The sequence below is a fragment of the Ursus americanus genome, chromosome 8 (genome assembly GCF_024610735.1).
Source record: "Ursus americanus isolate L20-20 chromosome 8, mUrsAme1.1.p, whole genome shotgun sequence".
In the NCBI taxonomy this organism is placed as follows: domain Eukaryota; kingdom Metazoa; phylum Chordata; class Mammalia; order Carnivora; family Ursidae; genus Ursus; species Ursus americanus.
Genome location: NC_142134.1, coordinates 41372774 through 41399945, shown reverse-complemented (window position 1 = coordinate 41399945; position 27172 = coordinate 41372774). Strand labels below are relative to the sequence as shown.

At 37.9% G+C, this 27172-nt stretch overlaps 1 protein-coding gene and 1 non-coding gene across 2 annotated transcripts in view; one reads left to right on the top strand and one right to left on the bottom strand.

Annotated features, from left to right (window-relative positions):
- Nucleotides 1-26930, bottom strand: part of PDCL2 (phosducin like 2) — a 35277-nt gene extending 8347 nt beyond the window's left edge. Inside the window, exons 1-3 of the mRNA XM_087863930.1 lie at nt 26871-26930; nt 13752-13872; nt 13105-13195 (exon numbers count right to left, since the gene is read on the bottom strand). Coding sequence (XP_087720056.1) covers nt 13105-13195; nt 13752-13872; nt 26871-26876 — 218 coding nt within the window. The 5' untranslated portion in view covers nt 26877-26930. The remainder of the gene's footprint in view (nt 1-13104; nt 13196-13751; nt 13873-26870) is intronic.
- TRNAK-UUU (transfer RNA lysine (anticodon UUU)) lies at nt 12655-12727 on the top strand. Its single transcript has one exon. It is a non-coding gene; the product is annotated as a tRNA-Lys (tRNA).
- Nucleotides 26931-27172: the final 242 nt, after the last annotated feature.

The window sequence follows — 27172 nt, the reverse complement described above, 5'->3', positions numbered from 1 at the left end:
TATCCAGTTTACGTGCTCTTAACAATCATGCTAAGCTGACCTTCAGTCCAAAGCCTTTGCAAATATGTGTAATTACTTGTTATAAATTTATTGCAGGAAGAGAAGTGGTAGAGAAGAGTGATTACTCTAAGGTCAGACTAAACTGGGTTTAAATGCCAGCTCACACTTGGGAGCAGCATGAATTCAGACAAGTGATTTAATCTCTCTAAGCTTCAGTTCCCCAACTGTGAATGGAAATAATATTAATACCTACTTGCATAAGATCAACATGTTGGGGATAAAAGGAGATATTACATGTAGATTTCTTAGGATGGTGCCTAGTACACAATGAACGCTCAATAAATGTTACCTAGTTATTCATCCATAGAGAACTTTGAAACTTTGTTAAACAACTCAAAATTTGCATGTTTTGATTTAGCTGTTGAATGCTTGGATTCATGAAGCAAATTCAAATGGTTTCTAACACATCTGCAAGTTTCTTAATAGTTAACTGAGTCTATATCTCTAAGTTATCTGGGAGTACATGCTCCATTCTTTCTCTGCATATTAACTATATTTTCTTATTTTCTGCATAATTAAAAAAATTTTAATCTCTATGGCCAACACGGGGCTCAAACTCAACCCCAAGATCAAGAGTCACGTGCCCTACTGACTGAGCCAGCCAGGCCCCCTGTTTTCTTATTTTCTGTATTGATGTTCTGGCATCTGGGACCTTACTGATCCTGGACAGACTGCCTCTCCTAGGACTAGGTAATTTCTAAAGGTAGCAAATAACCACTGCAGAGCACATTGCTTAAAAGCAAACCAACCAATCCAGAGCCCAGTCCCTCAACCACCTCCTTTATTGGCCTGAGTCTCACTATTCCTATTCCCTAACCATTCCTGCACCAGGAATCAGACGACTGGGGACAGCTCCTACAGCCCAGAGCCTGCCAAAATTACGTGAACTAGCCCATCCTAAATCTGCTCACCCTGCATAGCTTGCCTTTTCCACGGAAATCGCAATGAAGAGTTGTGTCCATACTGTCACCTCACTTCTGCCGCTTAGTCAACCCTGGTGCTTTTTTCTATGGCCCTGCATTGCAGGGCATGCCCGCTACTCTTGAGAACAGAGTAATAACCTGTCTTTGCAATGGCAATGATCTCCCGTTCTGTTGGCATGACCATACCCGAATAAACACAAAATCCTGGGCATATTTTAGAACACTCTGTCCTTATTTCATGTATTAGAAACAGGTCAGGTAAAATCACTCACTTTACATAACCAGTAAGCCAAGCAAAATGAAGACTAGAGGAGAACGCCAAGAATAGGAATCCAAATCTAGCGCCTTTTCACAACTTTCAAACTGAGGTCCTTCAAGTTTCCCTCTATTGATCCAGATATTCAGAACTTACGGTTACTCCAAAAATTGTTCCGGAGCCCTGTTTTGTTTACTCTGAGTACTTAGCATCACTATCATTAATTCCTCCAATTCGACCTAACCACCTCACCAGCTATACCTACCAAAAATTTCAAAACGTTTTTGTTCCAGTGATGGTACCACACCCTACTTAATAGTGTGACTGTCAACTACTTCTCTTCGTCCTCTACTCCTGCACTTTCTCATTTTTCTTTGTTATTTCAGTGGACTGGGCAGGGAGAGTCACAAACACTCGAGTTAGTTTTGCCATCAGAAAGGGACATAGTGTTCAATGGCCAGCATTTTTCACCTAGCAATCATTATCAATTGGGATTCAGTCACAAAACCAGAAAGCCCTCCAGCTATTTTAAACAGGCTTAATCTAGGAGATTAAGTGTTTTATATACTTGATGTAAAGATGAAGACTCTAGGCTGAGCTACCAGGAATGACTCCCAAAACAACATTGAAAACTGGCCTGCCACGGGAATAACTTTCTCTGCTGCAATCCAGAAACGGGGGAATCTGGAACTACTGTTTCAATGTGTCCCCCTAACAGCCTACACTGGGGATCAGAAAGCCACTGTAGCAGCTATTGTCCATAGGGACTATCCCCTTTGCAAAGCCTGGAAGAAAATACTTGCAGAAGACACATCGGATGAAGAACTATTACCCAAAATATACAAAGAACTCTAAAACCTCAACAATAAGAAAACAAACTACCTTATTTGAAAATGGGCCAAAGACTTTAACAGACAACTCACCAAAGAATATACTGATGACAAGTAAGCATATGACAAGATGCTCTCCGTCTATGTCGTCAGGGAGATGCAAAGGGAAACAAGAGACAACTACGCGTCTATTACAAGGGCCAAAATTCAGAACACTGACACCAAATGATTGAGAGGATGTGGAGTAACAGGAACTCTCATTCATTGCCAGTGGGAATACAAAATGTACACCTTTTGGGAGACAGTTTGGAGGTTTCTTGTATAATTAAATATACACTTACCATATGATTCATCTATCACGCTCGTTGGTATCTACCCAAAGGAGTGAAAACTATGTCTACACAAAAACCTGCACACAGGTGTTTATAGCAGCTCTAATATTATTTATCATTGCCAAAACTTGGAAGCAATCAAGATGTCTTTCAGTAAGTGAATGAATAAACCGTGGTATATCCACATAACATAGTATTAGTCCGTGCTAAAAAGAAATGAGCTGTCAAGCCATGAAAAGACACAGAGGAACCTTAAATGCATATTACTAAGTGAAAGAAACCAATCTGAGAAGGCTGCATGCTCTATGGCCCCAATTATATAACAATCTGTAAAAGGCAAGACTACAGAGACAATAGAGAGCTCAGTGGTTGCAAGGGATTGGCGGGAGAGGAGGAGGCTGGCAAATAGACAGACCCTAGAGAATTTTTAGAGCAGTGAAAATACTTTGTATGATACCATAATAATGGGTACATGTCATTATGCATTTGTCCAAGCTCACAGAAAATACCACACTAAGGGTAAACTTAGTAAAAAATGTACACTCTGGACTTTGGGTGATTATGATGTATTGATGTGGGCTCATCAATTATAGGAAATCTATCACTCTGGTGGGAGATGTTGATAATGGAGGAGACTATGCATGTGCCAGGGCAGGAGGTATATTGGAAATCTCTGCACCTTCTACTCAGTTTTGCTATGAACGTAAAACTGCTTACTCCTCAGGGCGCCTGGGTGGCTCAGTCCTTGGGTGTCTGCCTTCAGCTCAAGTCATGATCTCCGGGTCCTGGGATGGAGCCCCACATCGGGCTTCCTGCTCACTGGGGAGCCTGCTTCTCCCTCTCCCTCTGCCTGCCGCTCCCCCTGCTTGCACAATCCCTCTCTCTGTCAAACAAATAAATAAATGATAAAATCTTTTTTTAAAAAGTCTTAAAATTTTTTGTTATTTTGTTTTGGCTTTAAATGAGGAACTTGCTTTATTTAAACCACCACTATCAGGATGACAACAGAATTGTCCCTTGTTAATAACAACTTTTCAAAGACTACGGGTTCGTTGTTCCTTAGATCCCAAGTAACAACAGAGATACGAAAGTAATGCCATAAATTGGTAGCAATTAGAGTTGGGCTTTTGATATGGAATATGCAAGTGAAAGACCTTCCATATATAATATCTCTCTTTAATCTCTGTGGCAGAGATTCGTTGGGTGGCCATTGGGACAGCTTCCTCTTCCCGGGCTCATGGGAAGACTACATTTGCCAGCTTCCCTTGTAATTAGATTAGGCCCAGGAGCCTGGATTATGGCCAACAGAACAAGAGTGAAAGTGATATGTGCATTTCTGTGACTCACCCCTGAAATGTTCTATGCTATCACTCACACTATCTCCCTAGTCCTCAAGCCTGGAGGGAAAGGATTCGACATGATGAAGAGAACCTAATGAAAAGAGCCCAAATCCCCAGTCATCCGCTGGAGGAGAGCTGCTCGGGAGAGCTGGAGGACACGCACCCTCCTGAGTGAGGAACTGTCCCGCCTGAAACCACCGCGATTCTGTAGTTGCTGTTACAGCAGCATTCATCATCTCCATAAATTCTGCTGACACAAATGATTACATCAGTAGGATTGCTATCCTTGAACAATCCTTGAATGAACAATTATTCACTCTATGTGATTATTTTAATACACTGCTTTATTTGCCAATATGGTATTTAAGGTTTTGGCATCTATGTTTCAAAAGTGAGACTGGTCGAAAGCAATGTTTTTCAAGTGAAGGCATGTGGACAGCCTGTACGAGAATCACTCAGCTACAGCAGGTTCCACAGATGGGCATTTTCCTAGGATCCAACCCAAATTCACTGAATATTTACCTCTTGGTGCTGGTCTCAGGAATGAACATTTTTAAACTTTATATTATGGATACTTAGTAACATATACAAAGGTAAAGAGACCCCCAGATGTATGAACGGCCAATCTTCTTGCATTTCTACCCCCATTGACTTCCCATCTCAAGGGCTATTCTGAAGCAAATATAAGACATCATGTACTTTCATCTGTAAATATTTCATTGCATATCTCCAAAAGATGAGGATACTTTAAAAAATTTAACTCACATGGCATAATCACACCAAAAACAATAATATATTATTGTTATATATTGTTATATATTATTGTTATATATTACATTATAATCTTATATTATTGTTATATATTATATATAGTTATATATATTGTGTATATATATATATATATAGTACATTGTATATATAATCCTTAATATATTCAGGTATTATTCAAATAATCCTATTCTAAAATACATAAAATATTCATACAATTTATCATGTTAACCATTTTTGAGTGTTCAGTGGCATTGAGTACTGTATCCACTTTTAAAAGTTTGTTTATTCAAATGAGGATCCAAATTATATTTATAAAAATGGTTGTTATATCTCTTAAATCTCATTTAATCTACAGATTCCTTTCCATCTATTTTTTCCCTAGCAATTTCGTTGTTGGAGGAAACCAGACTGCTTGTCCAAGGTTTCCCACAGTCTGCATTTTGCTGGATGCATTATCAAAAAGTCAATTCGCATGAGAAATATACATTTTTATTAACAATGTTGGGTGGTTATTTTGACCAACCAACCTAAGAATCATAAGTCTTATTTCCTGTCTTATGAGCCTTGTCTGATTGTGACAGTCAGGGTTATATTATCGATTAATATAACAATGTTTTATGCAATAGATTAGTAAGCTTTCCATCTTTATAAAAACATAAGAGATTATCTGTGCCTTGAAAATACAGAAAAATCAGCTAGAGAACAAATTTTAGGAAGCAGTCTGTCTTCTCTCTTATGCTTTTCTATCTCATATTGAGTAAATTTTGGCAATTTATATTTTCATCAAAAAATCATATTTTTAAATGATACATATAATCATATATCAAATATTCTCTTGGTCTGACTTCTTTCATTTAGTATAATGCTTTTGAATTTCATCAAAGTTATTCTATGTATCAGTAGTTTGCTTTCTATTCTCACAGAGTAGTATTCCATTTCATGAATATACTACAATTTGTTTCTTTATTCACTTCTCATGTATTCATCATATCGATGAACTTTTAGGTTGTTTTGTTTTTAGCTGTTATGAATATTCATGTACAGTTCTTTGTTATTGACATATATCTTCAATTCTCTCAGGAATGTGATTGCTGGTTTATATGTTAAATGTATACATAACTTAGTAAGAAACTGCCAAAATGTTTTCCAGAGTGGTCATGTGAAGATTTCAGTTCCTCCATGATCTTTACATTTTAATTGTAATATAATTCATATATTAGCATGCCTTGAAGATATTGTGAGTTCAGTTCCAGACCATCTCAATAAAGTGAATATCACAATAGAGTCAAATGAATTTTTTGGTTTCCCAGTGTGTATAAAAGTTATGTTTACACTATGCTGTAGTCTGTTAGGAGTGCAATAGCATTATGGCTAAAAACAACAATGTAGGGCACCTGGGTGGCTCAGTGAGTTAAATGTCTGCCTTCGGTTCAGGTCATGATCCCAGGGTCCTGGGATGGAGCCCCGCATCAGGCTCCCTGTGCAGGGGGGAGCCTGCCTCTTCCTCTCCCTCAGCTGCTCCCCCTGCTTGTACTCACTCTCTCTCTTTCTCTGTCAAATAAACAAATTAATAAACAAAATCTTTAAAAAAAATTTCAAGCCTATCTTAAAAAACAAATAAAAACAACAATGTACATACCTTCATAAAATACAAACAAATAGCAAATAAGGAAATACTTTATTGCAAAAATAATGCTAACCATCACTGAGCTTTCAGAGAGTCATACTCACTGATCACAGATCACCATAACAAGCTTAATAATAATAAAAAAGCTTGAAATATTGTGAGAATTACAAAAATGTGACAGTCCTGAAGTGAGCAAATGCTTTAGAAAAATGGCACCAAAGCCTTGCTCAAGGCAGGGTTGCCACAAACTTCCAGTTTGTAAAAAGCACAATATCTACAAAATGCAATAAAGGGAAGTGAGGCATGCCTGCACAATAAAATTCAACTACTTAAAGTTTACAAGTTAGTGATTTTTAAAAAATATTGATTACTAATTGATTTTAGAGAGCAAGAAAGAGAAAGCTCAAGCAGGGGAAGGGGCAGAGGGAGAGGAAGACGGAGATGGAGAAGCCAACTCCCTGCTGAGCGCAGAGCAGAGCCCCAAGTGGGGCTCCCTCTTACGACCCTAAGACCATGATCTGAGACAAAGTCAAGAGTCAGATGCTCAACGGACTGAGCCACCCAGGCGCCCCCAATTCAGTGATTTTTAAAATATTCAGAAAGTTGTGCATCCATTATCACTAATTCTAGAATATTTTTACTGCCCCAAAGAAATCCAGTCTACAGTTATTCCCTATTCCCTCATCATAGACCCTAGTAGTTAATAATCTACTTTCTGTCTTTACAGATTTTCCTGTCCTGGGGCATTTCGTATAAATGGAATCATATAAAATGTGGCCTCTGTCACTGGTTACTTTCACTTAGCATAGTATTTTCGAGGTTCAATCATGTTGTAGCATGGATCAGTACCACCATTCTTTACATGGCTGAATAAAATTCCATCGTATGGATACACCGCACTTTGTCTTTCTACTACCCAGTTAGTTGATGGACATTCGAGTTCTTTGTACTTTTTGACTATTATAAATAATGCTGCTATGAACGTTCATGTACATTTATGTGTTCTGTATCTATCTATCCCAGAGTAATTTCTGGATCATATGGTAATTCTATGTTTAACATTTGAGGAAATCCGGACTGTTTTTCAAAGCAGTGCACCATTTTACATTCCCACCAGCAATGTCTGAGGGTTCCAATTTTTCCACGTGCTCACCAACTCTGTCTTCTATTATAACCAGCCTAGTGAGAATGAAGTGGAATCTCACGGTTTTGATTTGCATTTCCCTAATGACTAATTAAGTCGATCATCTTTTCATGTACTTATTTTCCATTTGCATATCTGCTTTGGAGAAATGTCTATTCAAGTCCTCTACATGTTTTTAAATTGTGTTGTCTTTTGTTGTTGAGTTCTAGGAATTCTTTATATATTCTGGTTAGTAATCCCATATCATATATACAATTTGCAAATATCTTCTCCCATTCTGTGGGTTATCTTTTCACTCTCTTAATAGTGTCCTTTGCACAAAAGTTTTAAATTTTTATAAAGTCCAGCTTATCTATTTTTTTCTTTTTTTGCCTGTGCTTTTGGTGTCATTTCCAAGAAATCATTGCCAAATCCAATGTCATGGACATTCCTCCCCCTCCATGTTTTCTTCAGAGTTTTATGGTTTTAATTCTTTTTTTTTTTTTAAGATTTTATTTATTTATTTGACAGTGAGAGACAGCCAGTGAGAGAGGGAACACAAGCAGGGGGAGTGGGAGAGGGAAAAGCAGGCTTCCCAGCGGAGCAGGGAGCCCAATGCAGGGCTCGATCCCAGGACCCTGGGATCATGCCCTGGGCTGAAGGCAGATGCTTAAGGACTGAGCCACCCAGGCACCCCATATAGTTTTAATTCTTACATTTAGGTCTTTGATCCACTTTATTTTTTGTTTATGATATAAAGTAGGAGTCCAACTTTATTCTTCTACATGTAGAAATCCAGTTTTCCCAGTACCATTTGTTGAAAAAATCGAATGGTTTTGGTACCTTGTTGAAAATCATTTGACTATATATATTTATGTGAGGATTTCTTTCTAGGCTTCCTATTCTATTCTATTGGTCTGTAAGTCTATCCTTATGTCACTGCTACATTGTTTTGATTACTGTCACTTTGTAATAAGTTTTAAAATCATGAAGTTTGAGTCCTCCAACTTTGTTCTTTCTCAAGATTTCTTTGGTTTTCAGGACATGGATTATGTTTCTTTGTTTTCATTTTGCCAATTTCCACTCGTAATTGGAGATCAATTGGATTAATCTAAAATACACTTAAACCATGCAGTGTTAAGTGCCTGACATGAAGCTTCTGATCGTTGAGGCATCCATTTCAAAAGATATCCATCTTGAAAAATATATTGCCAGCTGTATGACACAGCTACTAGCAAAATAACCACATAAGGAATTAGGCTGCCCCCACCCACGAAGATCCCTTGTTCAGACTTAACTTCTGCCATTTAACTCTTTTTTGTGCTTTTTATGTGCTTTTTTCCGGTAATTCTCCCATCACTGTTTTTTTTTTTTTTTTTTTTGGTATTTAGTTGGTTTTTATAATGTGCCATTTTAATTTGCTTCTTTTCTTTCCTTTTTTTTTTTCTTTATTCTTTTAGTTTTTTCTTAGTGGTTACCTTAAGGATTAAAATTACTATCTTATAGGGGCGCCTGGGTGGCACAGCGGTTAAGCGCCTGCCTTCGGCTCAGGGCGTGATCTCGGCATTATGGGATCGAGCCCCACATCAGGCTCTTCAGCTATGAGCCTGCTTCTTCTCTCCCGCTCCCCCTGCTTGTGTTCCCTCTCTCGCTGGCTGTCTCTATCTCTGTCAAATAAATAAATAATAAAATAAAATAAAATAAAATTACTATCTTATAATGACCTACCGTGAATAATACCAACTTAGTTTCAATACCACACAAACACTCTGCTGGTATACACCTCCATCCTTCCCCTTTTATACTGTTATTATTACAGACTACATTGTTATATATTGTCTGTCCATTAACATCAACTTATAATTGTTGTTTTATATATTTGCCTTTTAAATCTTACAGGTAAAAACAGAGTTAAGAACCAAAGTTGAGTAGTTCTTTTATATTTACTTATGTAGTTATCTTTACCTATCTTACTTACTTCTTCAGAAGGCTTTGAGTTACTGTCTAGTGCCCATTAATTTCAGCAGGAAGGACCCCTTTAGCTAATTTTTTAGGGCCATTCTAGTAGTAACAAACTCACTTAGCTTTTACCTAGGAATATCTTCATTTCTCCTTCATTCTTCTAGCATAGTTTTGCCAAATGAATAATTCTCGGTTGACAGGTGTGTGTGTGTGTGTGTGTGTGTGTGTGTGTGTGTGTGTGTGTTGGTGGTGGTGGTGGTGGTGGTTTGCAGCACTTGAAATACATCAACTCACTGCCTTCTGGTCTCCAAGATTCCTGATGAGAAATTGACGGACAGTTTTTATAAGTCCCTTGTATGTGACAAGTCGCTTCTCTCTCACTGATTTCAAGTTTCTGTTTTTATTTTTTTTTAAGTTGATTATGATGTGTCTTTGGGTGGGTCTCTTTCAGTTTATCCTACCTGAAATTCATTGAGCATCTTGGATTTATAGATTTATAGTCTCTTCTCAAATTTGGGATGCTTTCAGACATTATTTCTTCCAATATTCTCTCTGCTCCTTTCTCTTTTCGTCTGCTGAGATTCTTACGCTCTATAAGTTGGCTCACTTAGTGTAGGATAAGGCCAATTAGGCTCTGTTCACTTTTCTTCATTCTTTTATCCTTCTGGTCCTCAGACTCAATATTTCAATTGTCTTATCTTCAAATTTGCTGATTTTTTTCTTCAGCTTGTTCAAATCTGCTTCTGAAGCCCTCATATATATTTCACTTCAATTTTTACTGTACTTTTTAGTTTCAGAATATCTTTTTCATTCTTTTTTATAATTTCTATCTCTTTATTGTTATTCTCACTTTGTTCGTATGATCCTGTCTTTGTCCATGTCTTCCTTTAGCTCTTTAAGCAACTTTAACTTAGCTGGCTTAACATCTTTGTCTAATAACTCTGACATCTGGGCTTCCTCAGGTATATTTTGTATCGATTTATTTCATTCCTTGAATGGGCCATATTTTTCTGTTTCTTTGTATGTCTTGTGATTTTTTTGTTGAAAAGAACACTGGATTCTTATAATGTGGTAACTCTAGAAAGCAGATCCCCGCCTCCTATGATTTCTTTTATTATTGTATGGTGCATCTGTGCCAGAGATCAGCCTGAGATAAAAGCATTAAGGTTGCCTCAGGTCTCCTCTGAGCTTTCATTTTCCCAGGGCTTTCTAAATTCCTTCATTCATATGGTAGTTCTTGAATCTCCAAAAAAGAAGCAAACAAACTAACAGATGTGGCTCCTTTAAATCCTCTGGAAGCCACCTGAGCCAGTGAAAGTTGACACCATGGCAACCACTCTTTGTGCCTATACCTCCACATTCAGAAGCAACAACTTATAATCAGAACACACAACCTGGATATTGAGGACAAAGTCTTTATTGTCCACTCTGGCTCCAGCACGCTGTGCCAGAAACACAGGTTGCTGTCCAAACAGTTGCCTACCATGGGGCTGGGGATAAGGGATGGATAGCTATTACCACACTGAGGACTGACATCTACCAATATTAACTACAACTTACCAGCTAAACTTTATCTTAGAAGCTGCAAGCATTCAAATAGACTCCGGAAATCCAAAGCTGTTGCTTGAGACAGTCTCTACCAGTATAATAGTTATCTAGGTGGACATATGGATTCCTGGAGCTTTCTACTCTGCCATCTTTCCTGATGTCAACCTGATCAGCTGTTTTCTGAAAGTCTCTCAACCTTGGGTTTCTCTCATGTATTTTTATAATTTGACAGAGATTATGAATTATCGGCAAGGATACTACAGAGGTAATATGTCCTCCTCAGTGCATCCTATCAGGGGTTACTGGATGTCAACATACGTTATTGGTCTCGTTAACCTTGGTCACTTCCATAAGATGGGATCTGCCAAAACTCTACACTGTAAACTTACTATTTCCTCGTAATTACTAAATATTTGGGGGGAAATATGATTATGAAAATATCCTGCTTCTGTTTAAACTTCCCCACTCATTTCAGCATCTGTCAGTAGAGCTGGCCCATGGGGGATTATTATTTGGTGTTCTGATGGTGATTTTTCTTTCCTTTTTTTTTTGCTCTAAGATTTTATTTATTAATTTGAGAGAGACAGAGTGAACACGAGCTGGGGGGAGGGGCAGAGGGAGAGAGAAAGAGAAGCAGACTCCCCTGTGAGCAGAGAGCCTGAGGTGAGGCTCAATCCCAGGACCCTGACTCAGATCATGACCTGAGCCAAAGGCAGACACTTAACCAGCTGAGCCACCCAGGTACCCTGATGGTGATTCTTCTTTTTTCCTCATTCCATCTAACACATATATTGGAATTTTCAGGAGGAAGAGGTGTTATTTTCTCTGATTTTGTTCATGTATTAAGTTATTTATTTATATCACTAGGGACTCCTGGATATTTATTTTCTCATCCAGTATTATGATTATTTATTTTGCTGTTCAAGTTGTTCCAACTCTGGCCATTCTCCAATCTTTAGTTTGGCTCCTATACCTTTAAAACACATTTTTTCTTTAGTACTTCTTTACTTTCTGGTACCACAAGATGCTCCAAACTCATATTGTACTTTCCCAATTCACACAGTGTTCTCCAAGGAGCACTGGTTCCTGTTATTAAAGAATAAGCATCATAAAACAAGAGCTAAGAGCTAGGTGTACTCATTGCTACCAGACTATTGCTGCTTCTAACCCAATTCACTGTTGTTGGTGTTTTGTTTTTTTTTTTCATTTTCATGTTAAAACAAAGCATTCTTGGGGCCAATCCCACTTGATTAGGATGTACTGTTCTTCTTTTTTAATTGCTGAACCTAACTTGCTAATACTTTGTTTAAAAATTTTGTGCTTATGTTCATAAGAGATATTTTTGTGACATTCTGTTTTTAAAATTTCTTTATCTGGCTTCAGTATCAGGATAAGTTGGGAGATATATGTACCTTTTCTAATTTTTGAAAGAGTTTGTCTATGACTGGTACATAATTATTTATTAAATGATAGACATTATCTTAGAAGGAAAACTGTGGCTCTTATTTGTCTTTTATTGATATTTTCTACTTTACTTATATGTAACTTGATGAAGTTTCACCGTGTATTATTGGAGAGTTTTTACTTTTTTTTTTTTTTGAAGATTTTATTTATTTATTCGACAGAGATAGAGACAGCCAGCGAGAGAGGGAACACAAGCAGGGGGAGTGGGAAAGGAAGAAGCAGGCTCCCAGTGGAGGAGCCTGATGTGGGGCTCGATCCCATAACGCTGGGATCACGCCCTGAGCCGAAGGCAGACGCTTAACCGCTGTGCCACCCAGGCGCCCCGGATAGTTTTTTACTTAAGCAAAGGAAAAATATTCAAGAAAAAAATTTTCATCTTATATAAAGTGAGTTGGTTTTAAAAGGTTCTTAAAGGGGCACCTGGCTGGCTCAGTTGGTAGAGCATGTGACTTTTGATCTCAGGGTTGTGAGTTCAAGCCTCATGTTGGGTGTAGAGCTTACTTAAAACAAACAAACAAACAAAAAACTAAAATGTTCCTGGGGCGCCTGTGTGGCTCAGTCAGTTAAGCATCTGCCTTTGGCTCAGGTCATCATCCCCGGGTCCTTGGATTAAGGACCCCCCATCAGGCTCCCTGCTCAGTGAGGAGTCTGTGTCTCCCTCTTCCTTTGCCCTTCCCCCTGCTCATGCTTGCGTGCTCTCTCTCTCAAATAAATGAATAAAATCTTTAAAAAAACTAAAATGTTCTTAAAAACTAGTTTTGTTCTTTTAAAAATCTATTTTGTAGGAAAAAATAGCGCTTTTTTTGTTTCATTCTTATAATACTTCTCCATTCAAAAACTCATAAGTTGCCCAAATAAATCACTGTACCTATATATTTCAATAGCTCTCATATCTTCTTCATCAAATTCATCTTCAGCTTCCTTCAGCTGTGCAAGAGTCATCTTTTCATATGGTTTAACTAAAACAAAATAAATTTTAGATAACTGAATTATTTAAAAACAATTTTTAAATACATGGCTAGAAAAAAACAATATATAGGTAAATGGAGATAAAGAATATCTTTAATGTTCCAGGTTCTCCAGTATATAAATCTATTTTGTGGCTGACTGATTCAGGTTTGTTTAAAGTGTGAGTTTCCCTCCAAGTTCACAGAACTATCAAGCTACATTTAAAGTAGATGTGAACATCAATTAGACCCGATTAATTTAGATTCCCCAAGTACCTGAAAATCTTGACAAATGAAACAAACTATATAAATGATCAAAATAGAAGATAATCACGAGGTAGAGCAATATGGCAGAGAAAAGGCTCACTAGATTAGATACCAGGACATTTCAGCTCTGCTACTAACTAGCTTGTGACATTTGACACATCAATTAAAAATTTTACGTGTCAGCATCCTAATTTCAAAAATATGGGTGGGATTTCTAATGTCCTTTCTCCCTCTAAGTTTATGAAATAAATTTTCACTATCATTATCTCCTTCATCCAGCCCACTAAATGCATAACTGTACCCATTGCTTCTTTCTGTAAACGTAAAACCATTTCTTCAATTTCATCTTTTGGCTCTTCTTTTGGAGGAAGAATGCCAAAATCTCTTAAAATTTCATTCCATTCTGTATCTTCATTTGGATCCTATTAAAAAAATAGAAAATCTATTAACATAGTTATGCATTTTAATATGTGTATGTGAAATTGATATATAGCATTTTCGACTATGCAATTGTTCATGAGCTCTATGATAACTAGATAATTAGTTTCAAAGACTAGAAGAAAGGCCTACTTTTTCCTCACTTCCCAGCACTAGTGGTATATATACTTCAATAAATAGGATACATCTTCTACCCTCAAAGTTACCCTGAGATGTTTAATAAAAAATCAATTTGGAACACATATATCAAATATTAATGAAGTAAACTCATAAATCATGGAAAATTCTCTGATGACTATAGAGGCCAAAACCAATTCACATCATGCACAAATACTGTTTTGTTTTTCTACATAGGAATTTAAGACCTCCACGTGAACATGCATCTCTTTTCCAACTGTACAGCTTCAAGGGCTCCTACTCCCAGGCTAAATGTTAGAAGAGGCTAGGACTCAGGGCGTGATCCCGGCGTTCTGGGATCGAGTCCCACATCAGGCTCCTCCGCTGGGAGCCTGCTTCTTCCTCTCCCACTCCCCCTCCTGTGTTCCCTCTCTCGCTGGCTGTCTCTCTGTCACATAAATAAATAAAATCTTAAAAAAAGAAGAGGCTAGGAATTTTTCCATAGTTTAAATTCTGTCTAATCGTAGTTTCTTTCTGTGAAAGTTAATCTTTTCCTTGTAACTTAGACTTTGATATTTTATTTGCCACTTTTCCAGAGGTTGTAATATATTAACTCTTTTCTTTCTAGTCTGCTGTCCATTTTCTCTGATATTTCCAGAAAAAGAGAGAACTTTATATACATGAAGGAATACTGTGGCAAAGTATTTCATGACCTTGAATGAGCTCCACATTCTGGTATTCACATCACATCATAGCTTCCTCTCCTTGATTATGGGTGGGAACTGTGATATGCTTCTAACCAAAAGAACATTGCAAAGATGAAGAAATGTCATTTCTGTGATTATACTCCATGTTATAACTCCATCTTGCCAGCATGCTTCTCACCTGGCTGGCTTTGATAAAGCAAGCCGCCATATTGTGAGGTGCCCTATGGAGAGAACTATGTGACTATGCATACCCCAAAATCAGCTAGACATTGAGGTCCGTAGTCAAATAGCCCCAAAAGAACTGAATTCTGCCAAATACCATGTAAGCGAACTTAGAAGTGGATCCTTCCTCTGTTGTGCCTTCAAATGAGACCCTAGCTTTGGCTGACCCCAGCCACCAAGTTTGTGGTGATTTTTCATGTAAAAATAAATCACAAATACAAGTATCATCTTATTTGTCCTCTTCATTTTATTCTTTGGCCGAAGTTTTGTTTTTCTATCTACTCTTTGTCTTTTACTGGTCTCTCCATGAGATCTTCCAATCCCTATTCTGTCTATATGTCACACAACAATAAAAAAAATCAGCATCAGTAGGAGTTCTGCACTTGGTAATGGTAGACTCAGTAATTTGAATCAAGCCTTTTGCTGAGAACATCTAGTAAAATTTGAAAGCACTGGAGAATCAACAAGGCAGTGAAGAGCATTATCAGGAGAAGATCTTAGAGGAGAAAGAGACCTAGTGAGGAGTTCTGTGTTTGGGGCCATTCCCCTTGGACCAACTACTAATTCTGGAAGAGGCCAAGAAGCTGAGAAATTGAATAAAGGCTCACAGATCTGAGCACAGTGACCAAAGAGAGAAATTGTTAAGAATATGATAACTAGGAGATCATCATATATTTGGAATTTAAGAAAACACTTTCTAAATAACTCATGGGTCAGAGAAAAAATCACAATGGGAATTAAAAAGCATTAGGAATTGAATGATAACAATAAAGCCACATATCAAAAATATGTGCACTGCAACTAAAGCAGTTCATAAAAGAAATTTTATACCCTTAATTTGATATTTATATAAAATAAAAAAGGTTTATATATTAAGAATCCAACCAAGGAAGTCGGAAAATCTCAGAAAATCAACATAAGTGGCAAAAAAAAAAAAAATCAAAATAAAGATAGAAAGACTGAAAATAGAAAATGGTGCAATGAAAAGTGAATATATAATAGGATCAACAATGAGAAAAGCTGATTCTTAGAGAAGATTAATGAAATTGATAAACACTTATAAACATTTACCAAGACTGATCAAAAAACAAAAAGTGAAAAAGCACAAAAAACCAATACTAGCAATGTAAAAGGGGAACTCTTGACAGGTGATATGAACATTTTAAATGAGGGTCCTCTCTATTGTATTTTGCTCAGCTTTTTTTTTTCTACTTTATTATTATTATTTTTAAAGATTTTATTTATTTATTTGACAGAGAAAGACAGCCAGAGAGAGAGGGAAAACAAGCAGGGGGAGTGGGAGAGGAAGAAGCAGGCTCCCAGCAGGGGAGCCTGATGTGGGGCTCGATCCCAGAACGCCAGGATCATGCCCTGAGCTGAAGGCAGACGCTTAACGCGAGCCACCCAGGTGCCCCCTTTTTTTTTCTACTTTAAGGTGGAAGCTTAGATCACTGACTATGAACTCTTATTTTCTAATATGACCACTGATGGCTATATATTTCCCCTTTACAAAAAATTCTTTAGCTGCACCATACAAATTTCGGTATCCTGTACCTTTATTATCATTCAATTTAAAATATTTCTAACTCTTTTGTAATTTTTTACTGCCATTGTAATTATTTGGAAGGATGCTGCTTAATTTTCAAATAATTTGAACTCTTCTAGATATCTTATTAATAATTTATAATTTAATTCTCTTTGGTTAGAGTACATACTTTGTTAAATTTTGATTTTTTGAAGCATATTGACTTGTTTTATAACCCAGTATATAATGTATCTTCATGAATGCTTGAAAAAAGTGTGCATTCTGCCACTGATGGGATTTCTCTAAAAATCAAAGGACACTTGACAGATTTGTTCAAATCTTCTATTTTGTTAGCAATTTTTATATCTAGCTGTTCTATCAATTACTAAGAGGAGAGGTGTTGAATCTCAAATTACGACTGCAGATTTGTCTATTTATCCCTTGAATTTTGTCAGATTTTGCTTTATGTATTAGAAGTATAATTATTATGCAAATACACAGCTATATTTGTTATATCTTCCAGAAGAATTTCTCCTTCTATCATTATAAAATCTTCCTCTTTATTTCTAGTAGTAATCCTCTTTAACTTTACGTCTTCTCTTAAAATTTGAACGATTTTGTCCATTATTTCTTTCAATTTTTTCTGCCCTCTTTCTTCACCTTGTAGGATTCCAGTTACACGTATGTTAACCCATTTAAAAATGTCTCCTCCGTTCTTTCAATCTCTATTCACACGTGCATCCTTAATGCCCATCACCCAGTTACCCCATATCCCCGCCCACCTCCCCTCCAACAACCCTCAGTTTACATACAAGTTTTTTTGCAGACTGTATTTGTTATGGATTTTTTTGTGGATAGTGAGGGCTCCTCAAAGCTCACAGTTACTTATAACTCAAAAGCAGAATTTCCTTTTCCCTTTTGTGGCTTATCCACCCATTTATGTTCAACTGTATCTACAAGTTTTAGACATATCTCATAAATAGCATATAGTTAGGGTTTTTTGTTTTTAATCCAATCTAAAAGTCTCTAACTAGAGCATAGAGTCCATTTAAATTGTAGGTAAATACGGATATATTGGGTTTAGATCTACCATTTTATTTTGTGCTTCTCTGTTGGTCCTTTCCGTTTTATGTTTATAATACATCAATTCCATTTACCCTTTTCCAACTTATATGTTACTATCTTAGTTTGGGTGCTATAACAAATTACTGTTGACTGGGTGGCTGATAAACAACAGAAATTTATTTCTCACAGTTCTAAAGGCTGTAAATCTGAGATCATGGTGCCAACTCGGTTGGGTCCTGGTGAAAGCCCTCCTCTGGGTTGCAGATGGCTGCCTTCTCCTTGCAGCATTTCATGGCTGAAAGATAGCAAGCTAGCTCTCTGGCCTCTTCTTATGTGGGCAGTAATTCCATTCATGAGGGCCCACCCTCATGACCTGATTACCTCCCAAAGACTTCACCTCCAAATGCCATCACATTGGGGATCATATTTCAACATGAATTTTGGGGGAGGGGGAACAAACATTCAGACCATAAGTTACTCTTATGTAACTCATTTTAGTTCCATATTTTTTCTTTTCTTTTAAAAAAATATTTTTTATTTTTATTAACATATAATGTATTATTTGTTTCAGGGGTACAAGTCTGTGATTCATCAGTCTTACACAATTCACAGCACTCACCAGAGAACACACCCTCCCCAATGTCAATCACCCAGCCACCCCATCCCTCCCACCCCACTCCACTCCAGCAAACCTCAGTTTGTTTCCTGAGATTGAGTCTCTTATGGTTTGTTCATATTTTTTCTTAATAATACATTATCATTTTTAGTATTGCTGTTATTTTAGCCAACATTTCCTTAGATTTACTCATATTATTTACCACTTTTTTCTTTATTCCTTGTTGAATCTCAGACCATCTGTCTGGAAATACTCTTTCAGCCCGAAGTATGACCTTGAGAATTCCCCTTAGTCAGGACTTGCCAGAGCATTATTTTCTCAAATATCTTAAGCATGTTTTTATTTTGGTCTCTTTATAAAAATAATTTTTCTTTGCTTGGCCATAAAACAGAATGAAATCTTGCCATTTGCAACAACATGGAAGGACCTAGAGGCTATAAGACTAAGTGAAATGCCGGAGAGATAAATACCATATTATCTCATTCCTATGTGGAGTTTAAGACACAAAACAAATGAACAAAGAAAAAAGAGACAAACAAACAAACAAAACCAGACTCTTAAATACAGAGAACAAACTGGTGGTTGCCAGAGGGGTGGGGGGTGAGGGGATGCGTGAAATAGTTAAAGGGGATTAAGAGTACCCTTATCTTCATGAGCACTGAAAAAATATATAGAACTTTTGAATCATATTGTATACCAGAAACTAATATAACACTGTATATTTATTATACTTCAATAAAAAACAATGAAATAGAATAGAATCTAACAAATCTGGAAGCCTAAAAAAATAATTTTTCTGAGTATAGTTTTTTTAAGATAGTCACTTTTTAGATCCACTGTTGAGAAATCAGTTGTCAGTCTCTTAAACTTTTGAAGATCATCTGTCTCTTCTTTGCCTGCATTTGAGATTTTCTTTGTAGTTCTCTGCATTTCGCATAATGTATTTAGCTGTGTATGTAGGGCCCATGGGCAGGCTGCCTCAAGATGGGCCACTTTGGCACACTGGGTATTTTAAAGTTACTTGAGAGACAGCCTTATGCAAGGACGCTCAGACTGTCTTCTGTCCCTCTGAAAGCAGGAAAGAAATCTTCCATGTGAAAAGTACCATCCCTGCACCACGAGGTAAAGACACATCCTTATCATCAGAGATGGGAAATTAAGAGCCCAGAAGCCTGTATTAATAACCGTTTTTCCTTTTTACTAATTTACTACCACAGCCCAAATTCTGTTTAGAATTCCTTACTAACAGAAGCTCCCAAAGTTAAGTTTTCTTTGATTTGTCAATTCCTCACACATTTATTGTCTCTATCTAAAAAGTATAAAACTGTCTGCCTCCGTCATTTCTTTAAATCTCAGTAGCATCACTGGGTCTCCATGTGCACATAATAAAACTTTGGTTTTTTTCTCTTGTTCATATATCTCATGCAAATTTAATTTAGTCCAGCTGGAAGACCTTGAGGGTAGAAGAGAATTTTTCCTTCCCTTCACATATTTCTTTCATTTATCATGTGTGGAATCACTGGGCTTTTAGAAATTGTAGAATAGTATCTTTTAAAAGTTCTAGAAAATTCACCTCTACAAATGAAATCCAATTTGAAATGCCAGATTTTTCCTTATTTATTAATTTTTGTCTTTCCATATTTCTATAGTGACCTGATAAACCTATCCACCAATATTTTTTTACTTTTTTTATTGCACATTTTCACTTCAAGAGGTTTCATTTAGCTCTTTACCAAAAAAATATATATATATTTTTGAAGATTTTATTTATTTGACAGAGAGAGACAGTGAGAGAAGGAACACAAGCAGGGGGAGTGGGAGAGGGAGAAGTAGGCTTCCCACTGAGCAGGGAGCCCCACGCAGGGCCCGATCCCAGGATTCTGGAATCATGACCTGAGCCGAAGGCAGATGCTTAATGACTGAGCCACCCAGGTGCCCCTCTTTACCAAAATTTTTTACTGTGGCAAATGTAAATAAAAAAAAAATTAGTACCTTAACCAGTTTTTAAAGGTACAGTTTAGTGGCATTAAGTACATTCACACTGTGGTACAACCATCACCATTATTCATCTTCACAATGTCTCATCATCCCAAACTGAAATTCTGTACCTACTAGTTAATAACTGCCCATTCTTGAGCTGTACCCCTAGACTTGGTAACCACTCTTTTACTTTCTGTCTCTATGAATTTGACTGTTCTAGCTACCTCATATGAGTGGAATCATACGATATTTGTCCTCTTGTGACTGGTGTATTTCACTTGGCATGCTTTCAAAGATCACACATGTGGAAACGTGTATCAGAATCTCCTTCCCCTATAAGGCTGAATAGTATTCCATTTTAAGTATATACCACAGTTTGTTTATCCACTCATTCACTGATGGACATTTGGGTTGTTTCCACTTTTCAGCTAATGTGAATAATGCTGCCATAAATATCAATGTACAAATATGTTTGAGTCTTGCTTTCAAATCTTTTGACTGTATACCTCAAAGTGGAATTGCTGGATCATATGTTAATTCTATGTGTAACTTTTCGAGGAATGTTTTCCACAGCAGTTGCGCTATTTTACATTCTCACCAGCAATGCACAAGGGTTTCAATTTCTCCACATCCTCATCAACATTTGTCATTTTCTGGGGCGCCTGGGTGGCACAGCGGTTGGGCGTCTGCCTTCGGCTCAGGGCGTGATCCCGGCGTTATGGGATCGAGCCCATCAGGCTCTTCTGCTATGAGCCTGCTTCTTCCTCTCCCACTCCCCCTGCTTGTGTTCCCTCTCTCACTGGCTGTCTCTATCTCTGTCGAATAAATAAATAAAATCTTTAAAAAAATTTTTTTTGTCATTTTCTGTTTTGATCGTTATCCTGTGAGTGTGGTCTCTCATTGTGGTTTGATTTTATTTTTTTTTAAAGATTTATTTATTTATTTGAGAGAGAGAGACAGAGAGCACAAGCCAGAGGGGCAGAGGGAAAAGAAGAGAGAATCCTTTTTTTTTTTTTTTTTAAAGATTTTTTTTATTTATTTGACAGAGATAGAGACAGCCAGCGAGAGAGGGAACACAAGCAGGGGGAGTGGGAGAGGAAGAAGCAGGCTCATACCAGAAGAGCCTGATGTGGGGCTCGATCCCAGATCGCCGGGATCACGCCCTGAGCTGAAGGCAGAAGCTTAACCGCTGTGCCACCCAGGCGCCCCAGAAGAGAGAATCCTAGGCAGACTCTGCGCTGAGCATGGAGCTTGATATGGGGCTTAATCTCATGACTTTGAGATCATGACCTTAGCTGAAACTAAGATTCAGATGCTTAACTTACTATGCCACCCAGGTGCCCCTATTTATTTTTATTTTTTTATTTTTATGTATATATTTTTTTACATAAGCTCTATACCCAATGTGGGGCTTGAACTCATAACCCCGAGATCAGGAGTCATGTGTTCTACCAACTGAGCTAGCTCGGTACTGCTGTGATTTGGATTTATACTTCTCTACCAATTAATCGTATTGAGCATCTTTTTATGTGCTTATTGGCCATTTGTATATCTTCTTTGAAGAGATATATATTCAAGTTCTTTGCCCATCTTTAAACACCTTTTATTAATTTTTTTTATTAAGACAATTGTTTCAGAGCTGTTTTAGGTTTACAACAAAATTGAGAGAAGGGTAAAGAGATTTCCCATATACCCTGGTCCCCACATATGCATAGCCTCTCCCATTATCAACATCCTCCACCAGAGTGGCACCTTTGTTTAAAGCAAATTCCTCATTTAAACCTAAAATAAGGGGCCCCTGGGTGGTTTAGTCTGCCTTTGGCTCGGGTCCTGATCTCAGGGTCCTGGGATCAAGCCCCAAGTCGGGCTCCCTGCTCAGCAGGAAGTTTACTTGCTCCTCTCCCTCTGTCACTCCCCCTGCTTGCACTCTCTCTCTTGCTCTCATGCTCTCAAATAAATAAAATCTTAAATAAACAGATAAATAAAATGGTGGTTCAACATTTTAAAAAAAGCCAAAATAAAACAGCAACAAAATTTTTTTATTAAAACTTTATTTTTTAAGCAGTTTTAGGTTCACAGCAAAACTGAGTGGAAGATACAGTGATTTCCAATATACTTTCTGCCCCACACATGCACAGCTTCCACCATTACCAACATCCTCCATCGGAATGACACATTTGTTACAGGTGGTGAACCTACATCAGCACACCATAATCACCCGAGGTCTAGAGTGTATATTGTTGGTTCCCTCTTGGTGTATATTCTACGAGTTTGGGAAAGTGCATGATGACACGTATTCATCATTATGGTATCATACAGTGTACTTTCCCTGTGCTAAAAATCCTCTGTGCTCTGCCTGTTCATCCCTTCCCCCCTTTCAACCTGTGATCTTTTGAATGTATCCATAGTTTTCCAAAATGGTATATAGTTGGGATCATACAGTTTGTGGTCTTCTCAGATTGCCTTCTTTCACTTAGTAATATGCATTTAAGTTTCCTCTATGTCTTTTCAGGGCTTGATAACTCATTTCTTTTTAAGCACTAAATAACGTTCTATTTTCTGGATATACCACATTTGTTTATCCATTCACCTACTGAAAGACATCTTGGTTGCTTCCAGGTTTTGGCAATGATGCATAAAGCTACTATTAACACCCATGTGCAGGTTTTCAGCTCTTTTGGGTAAATACTAAGGAATGTGATTGCTGGAATGAATAGTAAGAGTATGTATAATATTATAAGAAACTGTCTTCCAAAGGCTGCATTACTTTGCATTCCCACCAGCCATAAACAAGAGTCCCTGTTGCTCCACATCTTTGCCAGCATTTGGTGGTGTCAGAGCTCCAGCTTTTGGCCATTCTGAGAGGTGTGTCGTGGTCTCTTATTGTTTTAATTTACATTTCCCTGATGACATAGACGTGGAGAATCCTTTCCTATGCTTATTATTAACTGATTTGTCTTTCTGATATTGAATTTTAAGAGTTCTTTATATATTCTGGATATTAAAATCTTTTATCAAATATATAATTTACAAATATATTCTCCCATCTGTGGTCTTTTTCCTCAATTGATAGAGCAATGTCCTTTGATGCATAAAAGTTTTAAATTTTGATGAAGTCCAATTTATCTATTTTTTCTTTGTTTGCCTTTGTTTTTGGTGTCATATCCAAGAAATCACTGCCAGTCCAATATCACAGCGATTTCCCTCTATGTTTTCTTCTAAGTGTTCTATAGTTTTTGTTTTTACATCTAGGTCTTTGATCCTTTTTCAGTTTATTTTTGTTTATAATGTGAGTTAGAAGCCCAACTTCATTCATTTGCATGTGGATATCCAGTTTTCCCAACACCATTTGTCAAAAGACTGTCCTTTCACTTGAATGGTCTTAGCATGCTTGTTGCAAATCATTTGACCAGTGAGGGTTTCTGTCTGGGCTCTCTAATTTATTCCATTGGTCTAGATGTCTATCTTTCTGTCAGTACCACATGGTTTTGATTACCGCTGCTTTGCAGTATATTTTGAAATCAGAAATTGGGTCCTCCAATTTGTTCACTGTTTAAAAGACTGTTTCAGCTATTTTGGGTCTCCTAAGATTTCATATGAAGCTTAAGATGGGTTTTTCTATTTTTACAAAAACTGTCATTGGGATTTTGGTAGGGATTACACTGAATCTGTAGACTGTTTTGGGAAGTACTGACACATTAACAATTAAAGTCTTCCAATCCATGAACATGGGTTGTTTTCTACTTATTTATGTCTTCTTTAATTTCTTTCAGCAGTGTTTTGTAACACTTTCTTTCAGTGTACAAGTCTTTTATCTTCTTGGATTTTATTCCTAAGTATTTTATTTTTTATTCTATTTTTTTTAAAGATGTACTTATTTATTTGTCAGAGAGAAAGAGAGAGCACACAAACAGGGGGAGAAGCAGAGGGAGAGGAAGAGGCAGGCTCCCTGCTAAGCAAGGAGCCTGATGTGGGGGACTCGATCCCAGGATCCTGGGATCATGACCTGAGCCAAAGGCAGACACCTAACCGACTGAGCCACCCAGGTATCCCTAATCCTAAATATTTTATTCTTTTTGATGCAAATATATAAGGAATTGCTTTCTTAATTTTCTTTTGGATTATTCATTGTAGTGTATAGATATGTCTTCATCAAATTTTTAAGCTCACTACTCCCTGCAGATAATTTCAACTAGTCTTTTACTTTTTTAAACTAATAAACATAATTTATAACCTGTTTCTGATTATTCTAACAAAAGTCTTCTGTTGGTTCATGTTCATGGTGCCTTGTTTCCTTGTGTGCTTGGTTAGTTTTGATTATTTTGTTTGTTGTCCTTGAGAACTTACCTGAGGGAATTCTTTGAGGCCTAAGATAAAGATATCTCCCTACACAGAGGAATTTTTTTTTTTTAAACATTTATTTGACAGAGAGAGAGATAGCCAGCGAGAGAGGGAACACAAGCAGGGGGAGTGGGAGCAGAAGAAGCAGGCTCCCAGAGGAGGAGCCTGATGTGGGGCTCAATCCCAGGCCTCTGGGATCACGCCCTGAGCCGAAGGCAGATGGTTAACAACTGAGCCACCCAGGCACCCCTACACAGAGGAATTTTTTATTTCTTCCAGGCATTTATGGGCACTAAGTATATAACTAATATGTATCAAATTCATAATTTGAGGCTTGCTAGACCACCCAGACAACATGCCTTAGGTTAAAATCTATGTGAGAGCTGCCTTGGGCCACAAATTCTTGGGGACAGGTATTACTCCTTTTCTTTTTCTCCCCTGTTCCACTAAGCATCAAGACAACCTTCCCTGAGTTCCCCTAGACATGAGTTTATCTCTTGTTCCTACTCCCATTAGTCTTCCATCCTTTGGTGGACCTTACTGCTTTGGTTCCTTCTCACCCTGTGATTATACCCAGGATGGAAACACAGACTGCTAATGCCTCCAGGGTAAAAGCGGCTTTGGAATTGTGGAAATCCATTTACCTAGCTTTCCAATTTGCCTTCAGTTCTGGTCTCATAGTTTCTTACCATCATGTCATCCCTTTGACGCTTTTAAGGAACTATGTTTTACATGTTAGCCAACATTTTTACTTGTATGCAGCAGGGGAGTAGCTCACTATCATCAGAAATTCCAGCACGACCTTTTTAAAAACTCCCTCTGCCTTTGACATCCCCTACCGTCTTCTCTTTTTTCCTTCATAAACTTCCTGAAACAATTGTCTACATAAGCTGTAACCATTCTCACCTCCCATTAACTCTTAAACCCACTCCAAAGTTTGCTTCCAATACTTTCAAAAGTGCTCTAGCTAATGTCACCTACGAGCTCCATGCTGTTCATTTCAATGGATATTCATCGTTTGATCTCTTAAGCAGAACTGGAGAGACTCTCATTCCTTTCTTGTTAAAATGGTCTTCCTTGATATTCATGATACCACATTCCCATGGTATCCGTAACTGATCTAGGAGTTCACTACAATGGAATTTAACAGTAAATGCTCTCTAGTCTATTCTTGCCTTCACTTTTAGAAATTATCTATGAAATTATATCTGATAGAAATAGGTACAAGGGGCGCCTGGGTAGCGCAGTCGTTAAGCGTCTGCCTTCGGCTCAGGGTGTGATCCTGGCGTTCCGGGATCGAGTCCCACATCGGGCTCCTCCGCTGGGAGCCTGCTTCTTCCTCCCCCACTCCCCCTGCTGTGTTCCCTCTCTCGAGGGCTGTCTCTCTGTCACAGAAATAAATAAAATCTTAAAAAAAAAAATAGGTATAATCTATTTGTTGAAATATTATGGCTTTTATCATATCACAAATAGTTACATCTGTCTCCCTCTTATTCCCCCATAGTAAACTCTTTTAGAATAAGTCCATAACTAAACATAAACACTGAATAACTGGCTATTGAATAAATCAATGAATAAATGAAAAAAGGTTAATGTGCTGTTAACTTCACTCTCAATTATTTGTTGGCCTACTTCTTGAAGAGCAGGTGTAAGTCCAGAGAAATCTGCAATGTTTTTACAGATTGGATAAAATGTACTTGCTAGGAATCTATTCACACAAAAGGGCTATCCATTAAAAATTATACATAACTTATGTTCAAAATATCCTAGTAAATTATACAGTATATGCAAATAAAAAAATACGTAAAACAAGAAAAATCACACTGGTTTTAATTTGGGGGAGCAGGTGTGAAGAAGCTGTTTCAGAAAGTCAGGAAGTGAGAATTTTACTCTGATAAAAGAAGAGACAAAGGCACAGGCTTCTGGTTAATAAGGAAGCTTTGGACACAGGAGCCTCCTTCTGAGGAATAAATAGAAGTCTAATAGCTTTTGCGATCAGGTAGGAGAAACTCCAGGACAGCTGGTTTCTCTCAAAACAATGCAACTACCAGGGTTCCGTTCTGATCTTTTTTAAGATAGGGGAGCAGAATACTAAAATGGAATTACACTTGGGCTAAAGTTGCTGGTCTATTTCTCAAGTCAGAAATAGTGCAGCAGTAGAGCTCCAAGGACTCAGGCGTGACACACAATCCTCCACAACCCCGAATGCTTCCTCCCAGAGACAAACCGAAGTTTTGAGTGTTGAAAAATGGTGCTCTCCTGGAGCCAATTCGGACTTCCCTCAAACTTCGACAGAGACGCACACAAAATACAGCTGGTACCAGAACAAACGTTAGAACCCACCCGTGGTAGGCCGCCCTCCACCTTGGTGCTCACTGTAGGCCCAGCCGGAATCCCCTGGGTGCCCACCTGCATGGTGTTCCCCTTCGCCCCTCGCGTGCCGACGTCGTCCAGCCCCTGGCGAGGGACTCCTGGTTCACACCGAAGTCTCCTTCCGGGCGGAGGCCAGCCAGGCCTAGCGCTTTCCACCGCCCAAGGGGAGGGGGAGGGGAGAACAACGGCCTCCTACGCATGTGCGCAGGGTGCGGCTCTGTTGCCAGGCAACGTGGAGGCGTGGCCTGGGGGTTGCTGTGGGTACAGATGCACCAGGTCTGCCGCTTATATCCTAAGTGGTGCCTCACCTGTTGACAGTCTAGAACTGGTGCTCGCAT